This window comes from Rattus norvegicus, chromosome 8 (genome assembly GCF_021556685.1).
Source record: "Rattus norvegicus strain SHRSP/BbbUtx chromosome 8, alternate assembly SHRSP_T2T, whole genome shotgun sequence".
NCBI lineage: Eukaryota > Metazoa > Chordata > Mammalia > Rodentia > Muridae > Rattus > Rattus norvegicus.
In genome coordinates, this window is record NC_141541.1 from 124,121,699 (window position 1) to 124,138,520 (window position 16,822).

The 16,822-nt window shown below is 42.6% G+C and overlaps 1 protein-coding gene across 1 annotated transcript in view; it reads right to left on the reverse strand.

The window, feature by feature from the left end:
• The window catches only part of Rbms3 (RNA binding motif, single stranded interacting protein 3), a 688,236-nt gene that overhangs the window by 92,978 nt on the left and 578,436 nt on the right, over positions 1-16,822 (reverse strand). The window contains 2 exon segments of the mRNA NM_001401889.1: positions 9,935-9,985; positions 12,392-12,488. Of these exon segments, the coding sequence (NP_001388818.1) occupies positions 9,935-9,985; positions 12,392-12,488 (148 nt within the window).

The following is a 16,822-nucleotide window of genomic DNA, read 5'->3' on the forward strand; positions in this document are numbered from 1 at the left end:
CTACAGCCCTTGGAAATGTGAGACGGGAGCTTGCTGTTACAGCACAGGCTGGTCTTGCACTCAGGGTCCTGTTGCTTCTGCAGCTAAGTGCTGGGATGATAGGTGTGTGCTACCCGGCCTGCAAGGGTCTGAGAATTACATCAGAAAGGGCTAAAGTGTGTTTTGAGATTTCAAAAGAGTCTAAAACGTTTCCATGCTCTCCTGCTTTGAAGCCAAGGACCTCAAACAGCAGGAAATGTGTTCTCCAAGATGCCTTTGGAGAGGTGGAGTTTACAAAAAATAAAACAAAACATCTTTGTGGGTATAGAGTTATTATATGTTCAGCAGCCTTAAATAATGACATTTTCCTCATGCAAAAAGTTATTTTTCCCCGTTCGTGATTGATTTATACATTACACTACTGGAATTTATAATGTTTTCACAGTGTTCTGTAAAACAATTTATAATTCATGCTATTATTTAATGAAATGAACCTAAATTCTAGGCCACAGCATAGCTATTTCCAAACTAATAAAACTGAGGTCAGAGGGTCAGGAGACATGGCTGGATACTTAAGAGCACTGGCTTCTCTTGCAAAGAACTTGAGTTCAGCTCCCAGCATACACAAGGCCATTCAAAATCATGTATAACTTCTGAGCCAGTGGATCTTCTGCCCCCTACTGGCCTCTGTGAGCACTGCATGCACATGATACACATACATTCATGCAGTCAAAACTCCCATACACGTAAAAGTAATAAATAGATATGTGTCTTTTAAAAAGTGTCATAGCCTGTGAAAATTGGCTAAATGAGCTTCATTCCAATAGGACCAGGAATCATGATTCCAGCCAAATCCTCCTCCATTCCCCAGAGCAGATACCTGAGTTGATCAAAATCAGTGAAATTCCTCGGGATCTACCCTCCACACTTTTGCATGTGATTTTTACTTAGCATGCTTTATTTAACACTCATAGACACTGTCCTTCAGATCACGTTCATTTTTCTCTTCTCTGCCCTCAAAGATGCTCCTCAGTTCCTCTTCATATAACTCTTAAACATTAGACAGGTTCCAACTGTACATTCTTGTTTTAAAGGACTCTTTTTAAAAAAAAAGATTTATTTATCTATTATATATAAATACACTGTAGCTGTTTTCAGACACAACAGAAGAGGGCGTCAGATCTCATTACAGATGGTTGTGAGCAACCGTGTGGTTGCTGGGATTTGAACTCAGGACCTCTGGAAGAGCAGTCAGTGCTCCTAACCACTGAACCATCCCATCTCTTGACAATCCCCCCTTCCCTGACTGTATATTCTAGAGAAATCATCTTAAATGCATTACTTTTTCTTTATGATGGGACTGTCCATCTTGAGAGAAGAAGATAAAGAGTTCCTTTCCTCTGATTCTAACATGAAGAGGGCATCCCAGATCTTTCTGGTGCATCATTATTTTAAACCGTTGATCTTCTTCACTGAATCCAAGCCTTTGCATTGTGTAACGTGAAACGTGATTGGTTATCACAGTTGGGGCCTCAGTAAGAGAAGCTCTTACTGAGTAAAGGGAAACTTGGCACAAATGTTCCTTGTGTTTGATCACAATGAAGAGCCTAAAACAACTCCGTGATTGTTTTTTCAAAAATTATAAAATATTTACCTACAAGTGCCATTTCCTTTTCTTTATGCATTATTATTAGTCCTCTACTATCCTCTTTTAAGTTATTAATTTATAACTTTATGTGTATATATGTATGAATATGTGTGTATGCGAATATGTATGTACACATATATGTATGCATATATATGCATGTACATATGTATGTATGTGTATATGTACATATATATGTGTGCATGCATATATGTATGTACACATATATGTATGCATGTATATATGTATGCATATGTATGCATTATGTATGAATGTGTATGTGTATGTATATATGTATGCATGTATACATGCATGTATATATGTACATATACATGTATGCCTACATGTATGTATATATGTACATGTAGTTCACTTTTATAATAGTACCTTCTATCATCTCTAATCTCTCTCTCCTTCACTACTGACCCCTTTCTGCTTTCATCTCCTCATTTGTGACCCAGTGCATTCAGAAAGGGCTGCTTATATGAATGCCAATGATGTGAAAATCTGATAGCTTGTAAGATTCATGTAGTATGTTTACGGATCTGTAAGTGAGCTACATATTTGATTCTTCTATGAATTAGATAGAATTCATGAATTATTCTTTAAAGTGGAGTTTGGCAAAATATACACATATATTCCCAAACACTAAGATGGTGTTGCAGTGAGTGATTTTAAACCCCCACAACCTCATACCTCCTATACAGTTTTTAATTTTCTTCCAGAATTTAAGGATCAAGTAATTGTTTCAAATTATAATTCCAAAGGCCTTGCAACTGTGATATTGAAATTTGACTAAAACAAGGATACATAAAATGGTGTAGCACCTATTAATCCTAATAATTAAACCTGATGTCAGAATAAAGAATAGAATACTAATGGATAGAATTAGAAATATGGGGGCTGGGGATTTAGCTCAGTGGTAGAGCGCTTACCTAGGAAGAGCAAGGCCCTGGGTTCGGTCCCCAGCTCCGAAAAAAAGAACCAAAAAAAAAAAAAAAAGAAATATGTTTTAAAGAAGTTTATATTCTGATCAAATGCAGCTCATGATGGAGTTTTTGGTCCAAGAAATAAATTTAAAATTACATAATTATAAAATATGTAATTAAAGTTGGCAAAGAGGAAAGGAATAAAACCATTTTCTCAAAAGATTTTGGATTAAGTCTAACATATACAGCTGATTAAAGGCAAAAACACTTGATAATAGTTTTCCCATAATGCTAATGAACAAAAGGGCACATTCTAATGAAGCTGAAAATGGATTGTTAAATCTATAGATTAAACTGAAGGTGGAAGGGCTCTCAGGAGCCTTCTGATGCCATCTGCCAGGGTAAGGGAGACAGAAGGCTAAGTGGACTTTTTGAACTTTAAGCCTCATAAATTTATGAGTTTGAGGTTCTGAATGAGAACGGCTCCCATAGGCCGGTGGATTTGATTGCTTGGTGGTGAAGCAAGGGTGTTTGGGAAGGATGGAGGGTGTGGTCTTGTTGGAGGAGGTGTGTCACTGGGGTAGGCCTGGATGTTTCAAAACCCCAGGCCACTCCCAGTTAGCTTTGGATGTACCATGTGGTTGGGTCTTAAGATGAGAGCTCTCAGCTGCTCCTCAAGTACCTGTGTGTCTGCCTGCTGCCATGCTCCCATCACCAACCCTCTGAAACTGCGAGCTCCCTATAAACTCTTTTATAAGCTGTTTCAGTTATAGTGTCTCATCACACCAAGAAAAAGAAGTGGCTAATTCACTGAGCCAAAGTAAGTCACTCTCTTTTGTCAAACCCAAATCAAGTGTTTTGTTATAGCTATAAAAGCTATGACAACTCCATCAGTGGGGAAACGTCAATCGAGTTGTAACACAATGCATATTAAATATATATGCATTTCCATATGATTAAAAATGGACCGGGTTGAATGGTACTGTTAATGGGGTGTAATGTACTGGTAAACTATCATGTGTTGTTTGAGTTCCCTGAGAAGCTGGTTCTGGAAGTGAGCATTGCTTGCCCCACAGTGCCATTTCAGGCCTAAGCACGTTTGTGCTGAGGGGCCACCAAGGTCCCCTATCTGTAGATGTAGGTTAGCCCCTGACTCTATAACATGGAAGGAAGAAACACAAAGCAGCCACAGGGTAAAAACACCATGTCTGTGAGAACAGAGGGGAGCTAACCACTTCCCACAGAGATTACTGTTTATCCCAGGATATAAAAGTGCTTGCAGAGTATGAGAGAGAAGCCAGCATGCAGGTGGTGAGAGAAAGCCCGGTCAGGAACTCTCGCTGACTGCCTCAGCTTCCCCAGTCACTTTCTGCTGGGTATTGTGAGCACCCAGTTTTGATGATGTCATCTCTGGCCCACTGCCATTTGTTCTTTGATGTAGAAGCTCTTGCCTGGGGGAACACAGTGCTTGGTCTTAGATTCCAGCTGTCTGCTTTAAAGAGGCATCTCTAGGCAGTTTCCCCAGAGGGAATTTGTGAGTGCTGGTTTTCATCACGGTTTGTTGTCTGTTTGTCTGTCTGTCTACCTACCGTCTATTTATGAATCTATCATCTATCATTTATCTATGTACCTATCTACCCATCCATCCATCCACCCACCCACCTCTTTGTCTCTCTGTCTCTCCCTGTCTCTCTCTCTCATCTATTATCTATTTATCATCTGTCTGTCTGTCTATCTATCTATCCATCATCCATCCATCCATCCATCTATCTATCTATCTATCTATCTATCTATCTATCTATCTATCTATGCCTTTCTGTTTATTCTTTTATGTTACTTTGGCTTTCTCCATACTTAAAAGCCTAACCAAAACTATGGCTACTGTAGATCATTCTTTGACCACGTAAAACATGACGGTTATGTCTAAGGAAGAGAATCTGTGCATGAAGGAATCCTAGTTGCAAATCCTCTCACACTCTACAAGAGGTTGAAGGTGTAGAAGGGTAGACCTCATATGGCTGTTTCCGGGTCACCTAAGATTGAACAAGTACTGTAGAAAGAATGCCAGAGTTCTCTGTCCAACAGCAGCAAAGCAGTAAGTGGCCTACTGTGGAAAGAGCTTTCCTCAGAACTCCTTCACTCTGGGGGAGTAGTTAAAAAAAAAGGAACCAGAGAGAAGATGGCTGTTCATAGACTACCAACTGTATGGATTCTGTTCTGCTAAAAGCAGTAACATATGGCCCAGAAGTTAGCTGTTCTTATTAGATAGGGAACTTTTTCACTTGAATACATGTATTTTTATAGCCAGGTTACTTCTGCAGATACTCAAAACATCTCGACACTTGAGTAATGAAAACATGAAGGTTTTGATGTTTTGTTCTGTTCAGGTGTTGACATAAAAGAGAAGTCTTACAAAAGCAGTGCTTGCAGAACACAAACAAAAACTTCCTTCCAAAGCCATGTTCTGTCAGAAAACGGCCCTAGAAACTGAGCAGCCACAACCTAGATTCAGGCAGAGAAGACTCACATTCAGTGTCCTGGCTGAAACAGCCCTGTCACCAAAGGAAAGTTGCCATTTGCCCTTTAGCCCTAGACACGGGGTGTGCTTGCCATTAAAATTCCCCCCGTGTAGCCCCCATGGTGATAGAACTATAAAAGCTGCAACAAGGAGACCTCACAGTTCCTACACAGCTGTAATTGGATAACCAAACTGTAATGAAGTAGATAGACAAGGTGAGCTTTCTCCTTGAAATGAGAAACACTAATTGTATGAAGAATAGGAGACTTAGGACTCAAAGGAGCTACAAGGAGTTGAAGGAGATGCAACTCTGCTTTCTCTCCTAGCCAGCAGAATGGAGTTAACAAAACCTGCATACACTGGAGTACAGATCTGTGCACACACCGCACTCATGCACCCTTCCCATTTCACATGCTGCTTTGGAGAGCAGGCAAGCCGTGCAACCCATCAGCCTGGGAGGGCGATGCTGAGATCTAAGAGAACAGCCTGGAGCCCTCTGCTGAGTCACAGAGACAACTGTGCACATCCACAAAGTAGCTCCCATATGGTACGAAGGAGCCAAATGGGCAACAGTCCTCCCACCTCAGAGTTTCTTCTGCTTTATGGCAAGCAGTGCAAACAGACACGGTGCTCTTCCCTAAGTGGGACTGGCAACACTCCATAAGATCCAGTGAGGTCTCTGGGTCCTGTTACAGCGAACTGTGAATTTCCTTGTACAAAGACCAGAATAGTGGCTATGGCCCACAATAGGAGACTTTCATCCCATCTCCCCAGAATCTTTTGTTCTAGGTCAATACAAAGGAACAGTGCTTAGAAAAATCTAGATTGAAGACAAGCAAACTGGAGCAGCAAACTTTGGCAAGGTAGTGTAGTTGTTAACTTGGATTGTCAGTCTGATTAGTTTTAAAAATTCCTAGGACTTGGAGACGAAGCTCACTTTGATTGTATTTGCGAGGGTATTTCCTGAGAGCGATACTGAGGGGGAGACACCCCTGTGAATATGGGTTGTGCCTTCCTATGGCATGGCCTATCTCAGACCGAACACAATGGAACAAAGAAGAAAGCCAGCAAGGCACCCACATTTTGCTCCTCTCTTTTCTGACTGGAGCTAGTGTGAGCAAGCCATGTCTACTCCACAGCCGACAACTCTTCTTGATGCAATATCTCCCCATCAGGATTAACTGTATCTCTCTAACCCACTAGGGAGCAGAAAACCTTTCCCTCAAGTTGCTGGAGGGATGTCTTCTCTCCACACAGTTGCTTCTTGTCAGGTGTGTGGCAGTAGCACTCACTTGTTCCTTCCCTCCTCTCAGTGTACACACCCACCCCTTTCTCCACAGTCAGTTCTCAGTGACCAACCATCACCACTCCTCCTTTAATCTTTCATGCATTCAGGCAAAACAGCCCAGGGCCTGGGTTCTACTTTAATTTTTAATGCCTTCACAGAGGCACGATTCTGCTTTTCAATTAATATCCCTTTTGAGAACTCAGGATCCCCTGAATCAAACCTAGGGACTATGGGTAGGGCTGAGGCATCTGTTCAACTCAAAAGGGCAATGTAAGAAGACATCACTACAGGACTGGAGAGATGGCTCAGCCGTTAAAGGCTAGGCTCACAACCAAAAATATAAGAAGACATCACTACAAAAGGCTCAGACACAAGTGTGTGTAAAGATGGGGATAGAATATGTGATAGAGGCATGTCCTGCTTTTCTTTCTGTTGCTAAGACAAACACCATGACCAAACGGGAACTTAAGTGAGGAAAAGGTTGTTTTATTATCTTCCACTCATGGATCAAGGTCCATGGGTGAAGGAAGAGTAGAAACTACGAAGGAACTGTTTTCTGGCTCATTCTCTCCCATGCTCCACCTCTTGTCCTAGTTTCCTTCTATGCTGGGGGTCTTCTACCAAGGGAATGTTATCGCCCATAGTGGATACCCTTCATCCCTTGTCAATCAAGGTAATTCCTCCCATACATTCACATACCAATCTAATATGGACAATTCCTCTACTGGGACTCCTTCTCAGCTGATTCCAGGCTGTGTCAAAGTGACATGCTAACCAGGACAATGAGAGAAACTGAAAATAAATTGGAATTCAATATTTGAGACATGTGTATCGACTACATGAACATGCTTGTAAATCAAGCTCTGCTTAGTAATAAAAGTATACTAATAGCTATTATCTTTGAGAGTTAGTTGTTAAATGGTTTAATTAGGAAATTAAGTGCTGGTATAATTAATTTTACTTATTTATGGCTAAAGGTATTTGTACCACAGTTACTGGCAAGGAATTTAAATAGCTCCTAAACGTGTTAGAGAAGGGTGACTCTTAGCCCTTAGGTTTGTTTCTATACAAACAGCCATTTTCTACAAATGACGCTACTTAAAATAGAATTAGACATCTGTTTATTCCAACTCAATAATAACCATTTGTTGAGAATTTGAGTTTGACAAAGCATACTTCCAAGCGTTGGTACCATGCTTCATTTAATGACTGAAATCCATAATTATTTAGATATTACTATGATCATGTAAGGACAAGGAAAGTTTAATCTGCTGCCCAACTAGCTAGGAAGGCTTCCAAGCACAACCATCCCAGCCAAGAATCAACACAATGATCATCAACTTGCTCAGTCTTGCCAGCTCCAGTTAGTCTGTTTTATGGCCTTAGATAGCTAAACTATATTTTAGTATCATGGAGAGAGACCAGTTTAAGTCTAACCCTGGTAAAGACCTCAGGCCAGCTGGTAATGTTCTTTAGACGGTATAGACAGTCAGAAAGCATGTTAGGGGAAGACAGATGGCGCAAACTCTGTGTTGCCATGACACTGTTTAGCTCACATTCAGAAAACAAAGTAGTGGGTGGCCTAGGCCATCCTTTGTCCATGTAAGAGAGCCACAGACCTCATATGTTAGTCTTAGAGACCAAGCCCAACCACGATGCATAGCTCAGTAGTACAAAGTGTTTTGGTCTCATCGACCAGAAGCCACAGCTAGAAAACTCCAAAGACATATTAAACACACACACACACACACACACACACACACACACACACACACACCCCTACTATTTGACAAAGAAAGATGGTGCTCTAAACACACATTAAGACAGAGCTGAAGATCTGCTGGGGTGGAGGAGGAGGAATCCGAATGCTTTGGCTATAGTCCCTGGTTTCAGGGGAAATAAAGATCTATGCAATCTCTCTCTCTCTCTCTCTCTCTCTCTCTCTCTCTCTCTCTCTCTCTCTCTCTCTCTCTCTCTCTCACTTCCCCCTTTTAATGGTTTAAGAAGAACTTGGATTCATCCAGGCCTGACATCTGGAAAAACGTTCTGACTTTTCCAGATGTGCATTCCTTCTGGCCACAAGGTAACGGTGCTTGCCTCAGAGAGAGACGGTGAGCATTAATACTCTGTAGGTGAGCACACTATTTTTTTATAGATGTCGATTGGTTCCTGCTGGACAGTCTCCTCTCCAGAGCTTGCCGAGCGTGCTGTGCTTTCCCTGTGCTGGCTCTGTCTGCACAAGGCTATATATTGCTTTGGCAGAACATACTGAGTTTTATCTCGTGACTGGGACAGCGAGTCTGGATTTCTGCTCTGCATTGGACATCTTGGTATAATTTATAGAACAAAGGCAAGATGAACTTAGAAAGGCCCTAAGATGTATAAATAAGGGAAAGGGAAACTAGAGGAACTTGCCAAATACGACTCCAACTTCTGTGGTGTTAAGATGTGTGTGTGTGTGTGTGTGTGTGTGTGTGTGTGTGTGTATGTGTATGTGTGTGTGTATGTGTGTGTGTATGTGTGTGTGTGAGTGAGTGTATATTTAATCCCCTTGTCCTTGCAATGGCTGCTTCATGTAAATGAGCTATCTGAAAAGATTAAAATTGTATAATGAAGGTAATGTTCATGATGATCATTTTTACATTTTTCTCTCACAGTTTCTGCCCCTGACAAAGTACTATCAAATGATTGAAAAGGAAGGGGTACCTGTCACATGACACAATTCCTTGTCTAGGGCTCTGACCTTGATTTCATACCCTAATGAGTGTGTGCTGTTCAAATATTCTGTCTGTCTCATCTCTCTCTGTGTCTCTCTGTCTCTCTCTCTGTGTATCTGTGTGTCTGTGTCTTGGTGTGTGTCTGTGTCTTGGTGTGTGTGTGTGTGTGTGTGTGTGTGTGTGAGACTCCCTCTCCCCTTCTTTCCTCTCCTATAGAGCTATAAAAACCATACAATACAACAGCGACCAGAGGGATCCTTTGCTCAGTCTCGGTCCTTCTGTGATATATTCCTCTTCTCACTGGAGCCCTAGGAAAGGCACCACAACTGGGAAATCCAGCAAGTATGAAGTACTTAGAAGGTTTTGGAAGACTTTTTTCCCAGTAAAGAATAGGATGGCAAATAGTCTCTAACATGGAATCTCCCCGTGCATCGTCTCTCCTCGGTAGGTTTTACAAACGCATTTCGCTGAGTCTACACTTGGCCATGATGGTCCAAAAGGTCCCCCAGAGCCTATGGCACTGTATTAGGAGTAAGGAGAACAGAACAAAGAGTGGGGACCCTAAAAGCTTTTCTTCATAAGTCAGGCCTAAGTGTAAAGAGTTCTGAGTTTCTTCCTGGAGTACAAGTCCTCTTGCACACAAATCTCTGTTTCTGCCTCTGTGCCCACTTCTATCTCTAGCTGCCTGTGGCATGTGCTTCTGTGCCTTTCCCAGTGGCCTTTCTACTTCTGGAGGAAGTGTTTGTCTGAAAGAGTTCTAGTCTATGAGCAAAGTTCCACCCCAGAGCCACTATGCATCCCAAAAGCTTGCCCTTGGAGAATAGAAACATTGAGCCTCAGGTGACTGAGAACACTTACTGTTGGCTGCATTATGTATGGCAGGTGTGGCGTCCATGACGTGCTCTGGACCTACGCATCAAACAGCAGTCATTAGGACAAGGCAATCACACAGGGAACCCGGTGCTTGTGTTCAGTGGCACTGCTCTAGGTCTTAGGAAGTGGAGGCAGAAACTGGCCCTGATTTCCTAATTCCCCATTTAGGTGGCTAGCTGCAATACCCCCATAGGTCAAGCTGTGTGTGTGTGTGTGTGTGTGTGTGTGCATTTGTAAGTGTGCATGTAAGTCAGCACCAGGTGTCATTCATAAGGTAAATTTTATCTTGTTTTCCTTCGTTGTTATTTTTCTTTCATTTCATTTCATTTCCCTTTTTTTTCCTTTCAGACTGGCCTCTCACTAGCTTGGAATGCATCAAGTATGCTAAGCTGACTGGACAAGCCAAGCAAGTCCCAAACCTGTTTGACTCCACCTCCCTAGTTGGGATTACAAATCTGGACCACTAAACCTGTTTTTCTGTGGCTTTGGGGATTGCAAGCATTTGACTGACCCACTTCCCCCAGCTCTCATGGCTGAACCCTGAAACCTTCTTTCACAGTCAGAGTTGAAGAGCCCCAGAGACTATTTGTAGGTTGGCTCCCAGGGACACCCAGGGAAACATTTGAAAGAATCCGAAGTTGACTGCTAAGACTCCCCAATTGTTCCATTAGCAATTGAAGCCTCACGTGTGCAGGTGGCCCCATCTTAGAACTAGCCAAGCAGCGAAATTAGTGTCAGAAAGAAACAGAACAGAAAGTGTGGAGGAATGTTTTAGGTCGAGGTCAACTTAAACATGTTTGAGATATTACTCTCTCCCATGACAACTGGTACTGTGTATAAAAATGTGTAGGAAAGTCACCCGCTCTTCCAAAATGTCATGTGTCAGCCGTATGAGAAAATCCGTGTACGTGGATCATCACATAGAAAGCCAGCGAGGTTCTATTTTTATGGTATATTGGGTTTTTACTCCAATATTCACCAACCTACGTTAGTTGCTTTGTTTTGTCTTTTGTTTAAGTGGTGCAAAGTAAGAATTAACAACACAGGAAATTGCTGTAATCTTTGGAAGGAGATAATCACTTTCCTGTGGATATTTGTTCATGATGCTGCCTGAATATTCCATGCAGTGGCTCAGTGGGCGGTCTTGGCTCCAGCAGGAGCCAAGATTAGAAAACAGACAACACAACACGTCTCTCTCTCTCTCTCTCTCTCTCTCTCTCTCTCTCTCTCTCTCTCTCACACACACACACACACACACACACACACACACACGCCTGAAGGGAGAATGAAACTGAAACACACCTGCACACAGCCTCATGGGTCCCAAGAGAAGACAATTAAGAAGTCAGCCACTCTGGAAAGACCTCGTGCAATTTAAACAAGAATCTACCCCGTTGGTGTGGAGATCTTGTTTCAAGAGTCTGCGTGTCATAAAGGAATGGTGTGCTTCTGGGGAGATTCGGTGGTTAAGGGAAAGTGTGTATACACTTCAATTTTGATGGTCTGACAGATGGGACATCCTGGAAAATGTATAGAGTGGCTGAGCTGGGGAACACCACCAAATTCATGGCAGTAGGTAACACTGGCTTCCTGCCCGTTCTGAAACATCTGCCCACACCCATTTTGCATACTACAAAGAAATCACGAGTGCACACACGTGTGTGTACTTTCCCAGGCTCTCCCTATGTGGCATTTACAGGCACTTTATGATGAGAACTGGAAGAGTGGTTAACAACAGCAGAAGAGAGAATGGAGTGGTGGATTGGCATAGCTGGTAGGTAGCTCACAAGAGCAAGATGAGAAGTGAGTTTTGCAGAAGCGTGGCTATTTCCATCCGCCTTTGGACTCAGAACTACTGGCTGGAAGACCTGGTCTAGGACACACAGTGAGTCTCAAATGCCCCAACAATTTCAACATGTGGGATCCCAACATCTGATCTTTTTAAGAATAAGAAATGAGGTAAAGAGCAGGAAGAAGAGACATGTTTTAAGGTCTTCACTGTCTTCCCCCCTGGGAGGTCCCATTTAATACGTAGTGGGGTATTTACCAAGACAACTGTGACAAAGTAGTGAGATGAAAAGGTAGCTACCCCTGAATAAAATACAGGGAGGGCTCCCTACAAAGATGCTTCTTAGAGAAGACCCCTGTGGAAAGTGAGCAAACAAACCAGCAGACAACAGGCAGGACCATTCCCTAGCATTGAAGGAACTCTGTAGAAAGGGTGCAAAGCAAACCAGATCTGATTACTTAGTGAGCTAATGCAAAGAAACCCTGGGAAGCCAGGAACCCTCCATTAATTCCCGACAGGAACAGTATCACATTAAGATATGGCTACTGTGTAGGCCACCATTTTTTTTTAAATCCTACCATGCCCTTTTGGACTCTCAGTAGCATATTACTGGCAAGAAAGACCTTGCTTGAGGTGCAGGTGAACAGACGTACCTGGTATGTGGAGACAGGGGAGGCGGCAATGAATGGCGTGATAGATGTCTGCGGGATCATGCGGTTGGTTGCGAGACTGTATGGTGAAGAGTAAAATCTGTGAACAGAGAACAACAAGAGATTTGTGAAGCAGCTGCCTGCTTGGCCTGTTACCCAGTCCTGCCAAGCACATCAACAAAAGAGAGTTCCCTGGGACTGCTTTCCCACAGAACTGTTCACAGGACCACCATCTGGAAGGGCTACATATCTGATCCCTCTAAGAGGGACAGATCAGGTGAACTTTAAGTCATCTTACAAAATCAACTGTGGACACAACGGTGTTGGTAATGAACAGGTAGAGGACTGCATCAAGCTTTACAAATGGTGGTGTTGTACAATTGTCCTCCAAAAGCAAAGGGCACCAGGCTTTGTAAGGCCATCTGAAAGAAGAATTTATTGCTAGAAGGTTCTAGATCAGTGGTTCTCTACTTGCTGGGTTGTGACCCCTCTCAGGATTGAACAACCCTTTCACAGGGGTTACATATTACATATCCTACATATCAGATATTTGCATTACAACTCATAACAGTAGCAAATGACAGTTATAAAGTAGCAATGAAAATAATTTTTGTGGTTGGGGGGATCACCACAACATGAGGAACTGTATTAAAGGGTTGTAGCGTTAGGAAGGTTGTTCTAGGTATTTTGTGGTAATATCCATGCCTCCCTCAGAGAATATTTTATCCACGGAAGGAGAAGAAAGAGGATGATTTGAGTCTGGATTGGAACAAGAACTTTCTGGATTCGACCAAGGAAGTGGTGTAGGTAACAGGATTATGGGACATGCTCCAAGAGACTGTGGGTTGGATTTAAGTTCCTTGGCCTTCCGGAACACCCACTGAACAATTATACAATAATACTGGGTGAAATTAGGAGCTCACAAATTCAAGGGAAGAACCTTCTCTTCCACAGAAGAGAAGCCTAGATATTAAAGCCATCTGCATACCTATCAAGAGCAGGAGAGGCCTCAGTGTCTACCAGGTGTCTGCTGATCTAATACTTCAGTGGGATTTTAAGCCATTTTCCCACATAGCTCCATTTACATGAAAGACCAAAGTAGCCATGGAACAGATAAGACAAGGTCACCAGAGAAAGACTATGCACTCACGTTCCTATCTATTGGGATAAAGCAAAGACTCTTTGACTTTGCTAAATTCATAGCAAGAGTCAGTCATGACGCTCCTTTTATAATTAGCAAGAAAAAGTATTAATTAATTCTAAGGACTCACTGACACTTTGAAGACAGACTCACAAGGGTTTATCTAAAAGGAAACATTTCATGGTACTTCTGCTGGATAGAGGGAACCTAAGATTTGAGGTTGCCAATACTCAAGTTGTGAATGTTTCAAAGCAAGGATTAGCAACTTCATATTTTTATTATAAATTTATGTAAGCTAAACCTATTTTATATATATTGTGGGTCTGTGCACTTGTGAGTGCAGTGCCTGTGGAGGCCAGAAGAGGGTGTTGGATCTGTTTCTAAGTCCTCTGACAGGTGTGGTGGGAACCAAACTCAGGTTTTCTGTGACAGCAGTGAGCTTTCTTCACTGCTAAACCATCTTTCCAATCCTTACTGGGGATTATTAAAAAGCCATATCCTTTGGATGGATTTTTTTAGATGTGTAGATAGGAAAGCCAAACAACAAAACCAACTGATCCATTCTATGACATGTTCTTCCTACACCTGCTCAGTGGCTCTTCCAGCTAAGACTGATGCTTTTAAAGGGACACTAGGTACACACCTACCAGGACAGAAGTTATATCCCAGAAGGGCAATTATACTGATATATATATATATATATATACATATATATATATATTTAATATATAGATCATATATATAGAAGTATATGTATTTATATACTCAACTCAAAATTATACCAAATTCTCCTTGCTCTGGAGGATTGCTTTTGGAAATGAGGTCTCATGCAACCAAAAGCTGGTCCTTGACCCATTAAGTAACCGAGGCTAACCTTGAACTCCTGATCCTCCAGCCTCAGCCCCCTGAGTGCTGGGATTGCAGGTTCATATCATCCTGCCATACAGGAAACACTGGTTTTGAGCTAGGATCTCACTATGTAGAACAGACTGGCATTAAACTCGTGTTAATCCTCTTGCTTCAGCCTAGCAGGGGCTAGGACTGTAGGGACCTTTGCGCTCTTTATTTTTATGCGCATGCGTGTCTATGCGTGTCTGCCTGCTGGTCTGTATGTGCACCGTGCACATGCAGGTGTTCACAGAGGCCAGAAGAGGGTGTAGGAAGCTTTGGAGCTGTGAGGCATCTGACGTGGGAGCTGGGAACCAGATCCAGGTCGTCTGCAAGAACCACGTGTATTCCTGGCGGTGGAGCAAGCTTCTGGCCCTCTACTTTCTGCTTTGAATGGTTTGCTGAATATTTACTCTGTGTACCAATGTGTTTCAGACAGGACTCGGACGGAAACATCACTCAATACTCCTCTATGTTGTCCCTCAAAGAATGCCTTACCACTATGCTCATCTGCCTAACAGTCTTTCATGGATTCCCATTGCAATGAGGATGGCATTCAGTCACCAGCCAATCAGCCTACTGCCAAAATTTCAGATGACTTTTCATACCCACTATTCACACATCTGGGATTCTGGAACTTTCTCTTCCCTATGATCCTGTTTTTACTTTTCCCAAGGAGCAGCACAGTGTGGAATCTGTCTACACAGATACTTTCCCAGCTTCTACTGCACCACCCCTTTGCCCTCTCATATGTGGATTCTTTAAGGCAATTGTGGCATATATATATATATATATATATATATATATATATATATATATATATATCCACCTTCTCCTTTATTGCTTTTCTTTGCTCTGTAACTGAAGCAGCTGAAAGTTTCTCAAGAAGGAAAAAACAGTCTCTGCTATAGATTGAATGTGTCTCCCGCCTCCGCAGCTCATACATTGAATTCTTGACTTCTGGCACAACTGTATTGGAAGACAGACCTCTGAAAAAGCAATTAAAGTGAGAGGGCACAACAAGGGTGGGTTTGCGGTGAGAAAGAATCTGTGATTTAGGTTAGAAACAGATACCTAAGAGCCTACTTTCCACCCTACACACACCACACACACACACACACACACACACACACACACACACACACAACACACAAACACACACAGAAGAAGGGCCATCATGGAAGCCATTGAAAAGCCTGGAAGGGGCACCCTCACAGAAAGCAAATTATGCCCTTGATTTTGAATTCTGAGCTTTCGGAGTTTGGGAGGAGATCAATTACAGTTAAGATAATGACTTGGGCATGGAACCCTAAGCTGGAAAATACAGCATACTCCTTAACTGTCTTTCTCTGTAGACAATATGGATTCAGGCAATGATGACCTCACTGTGTAGGAGGGAGCCTGTGGCACTACTAATACAGTAATTGTTTATTGGGGGATAAATGCATGGGAAGTCCATGCTAGCGTCTGACCAATCACAAAGGGTCCATGAAGCTGACTGAAAGCTAGAGATGAGACCCCAGAGAAGGAAAGCCCTGGAGCCACATCTTGGTAAATGTCCAAGGGAAGTTGAAGTAATGTGTGCTTTCCAAGAACGAAGTGTGTGCATAACCAGACGTGGCAGTTCCTTTGCCATGGAAGATCTGGTTAGCTTTTAACAATCCTTTCTAGGTCTTTGACAGGCAGTGGGCAGAGAACCTACCCTGGGCTGATAAGGACATGCCCAGGCACCCATAGTCCATCTAATGCTCCATATACTGATGGAACGTGTTGCACAAGTCTGCTCTCCCCCTCAAGCTGGCAGAAAATCCACGTGCTGCCTTTTAGCATGGACGGTCTACTTTGTAAAGTGTTCCAATTGGAATATTTAAATGAAAGCAATGAAATTGGATAGACAGAGTTTGCAAAGAAATTCTCTCTGTGTGTGGAGATGCAGAGAACTGAAATATAAAGAAACCAACCAAGTAAAAGGACACTCACTGAAGGAACCTGCGTGTGGGGGTGGGGGGTAATTAATGTGTTTTTGTTCTCTCTGCTCTCATCCCATCCATTTCATACTTCCCAGCATGCTCTGAAACTGGCATTCAAGTCAGAGTCACCCAGAAGGGCAAACACAGTAAGCGGAGCAGGCAGAGCCTTAATCTAATTCTATGATCCTGCTGCAAGAGTGCTCTTCTCAAACCCAAAGAGGAATTGGAGGAAAGTCTAGGCCATTCCAGGAGTGGCCCCACTGTGGCAATTGGGGCTCAGGACGGCCCCTGCCACATGTCCATACATGCTTTACAAACAAGGTCTGATTGAGAAGATAGTTCAGACAGTGAAGGGCAAACATAAGACTTGGGTTTAATTCCTAGAGCACACTTTAAATCTGGGTGACGCTGTGAATGTAATCTTCTAATCCCAGT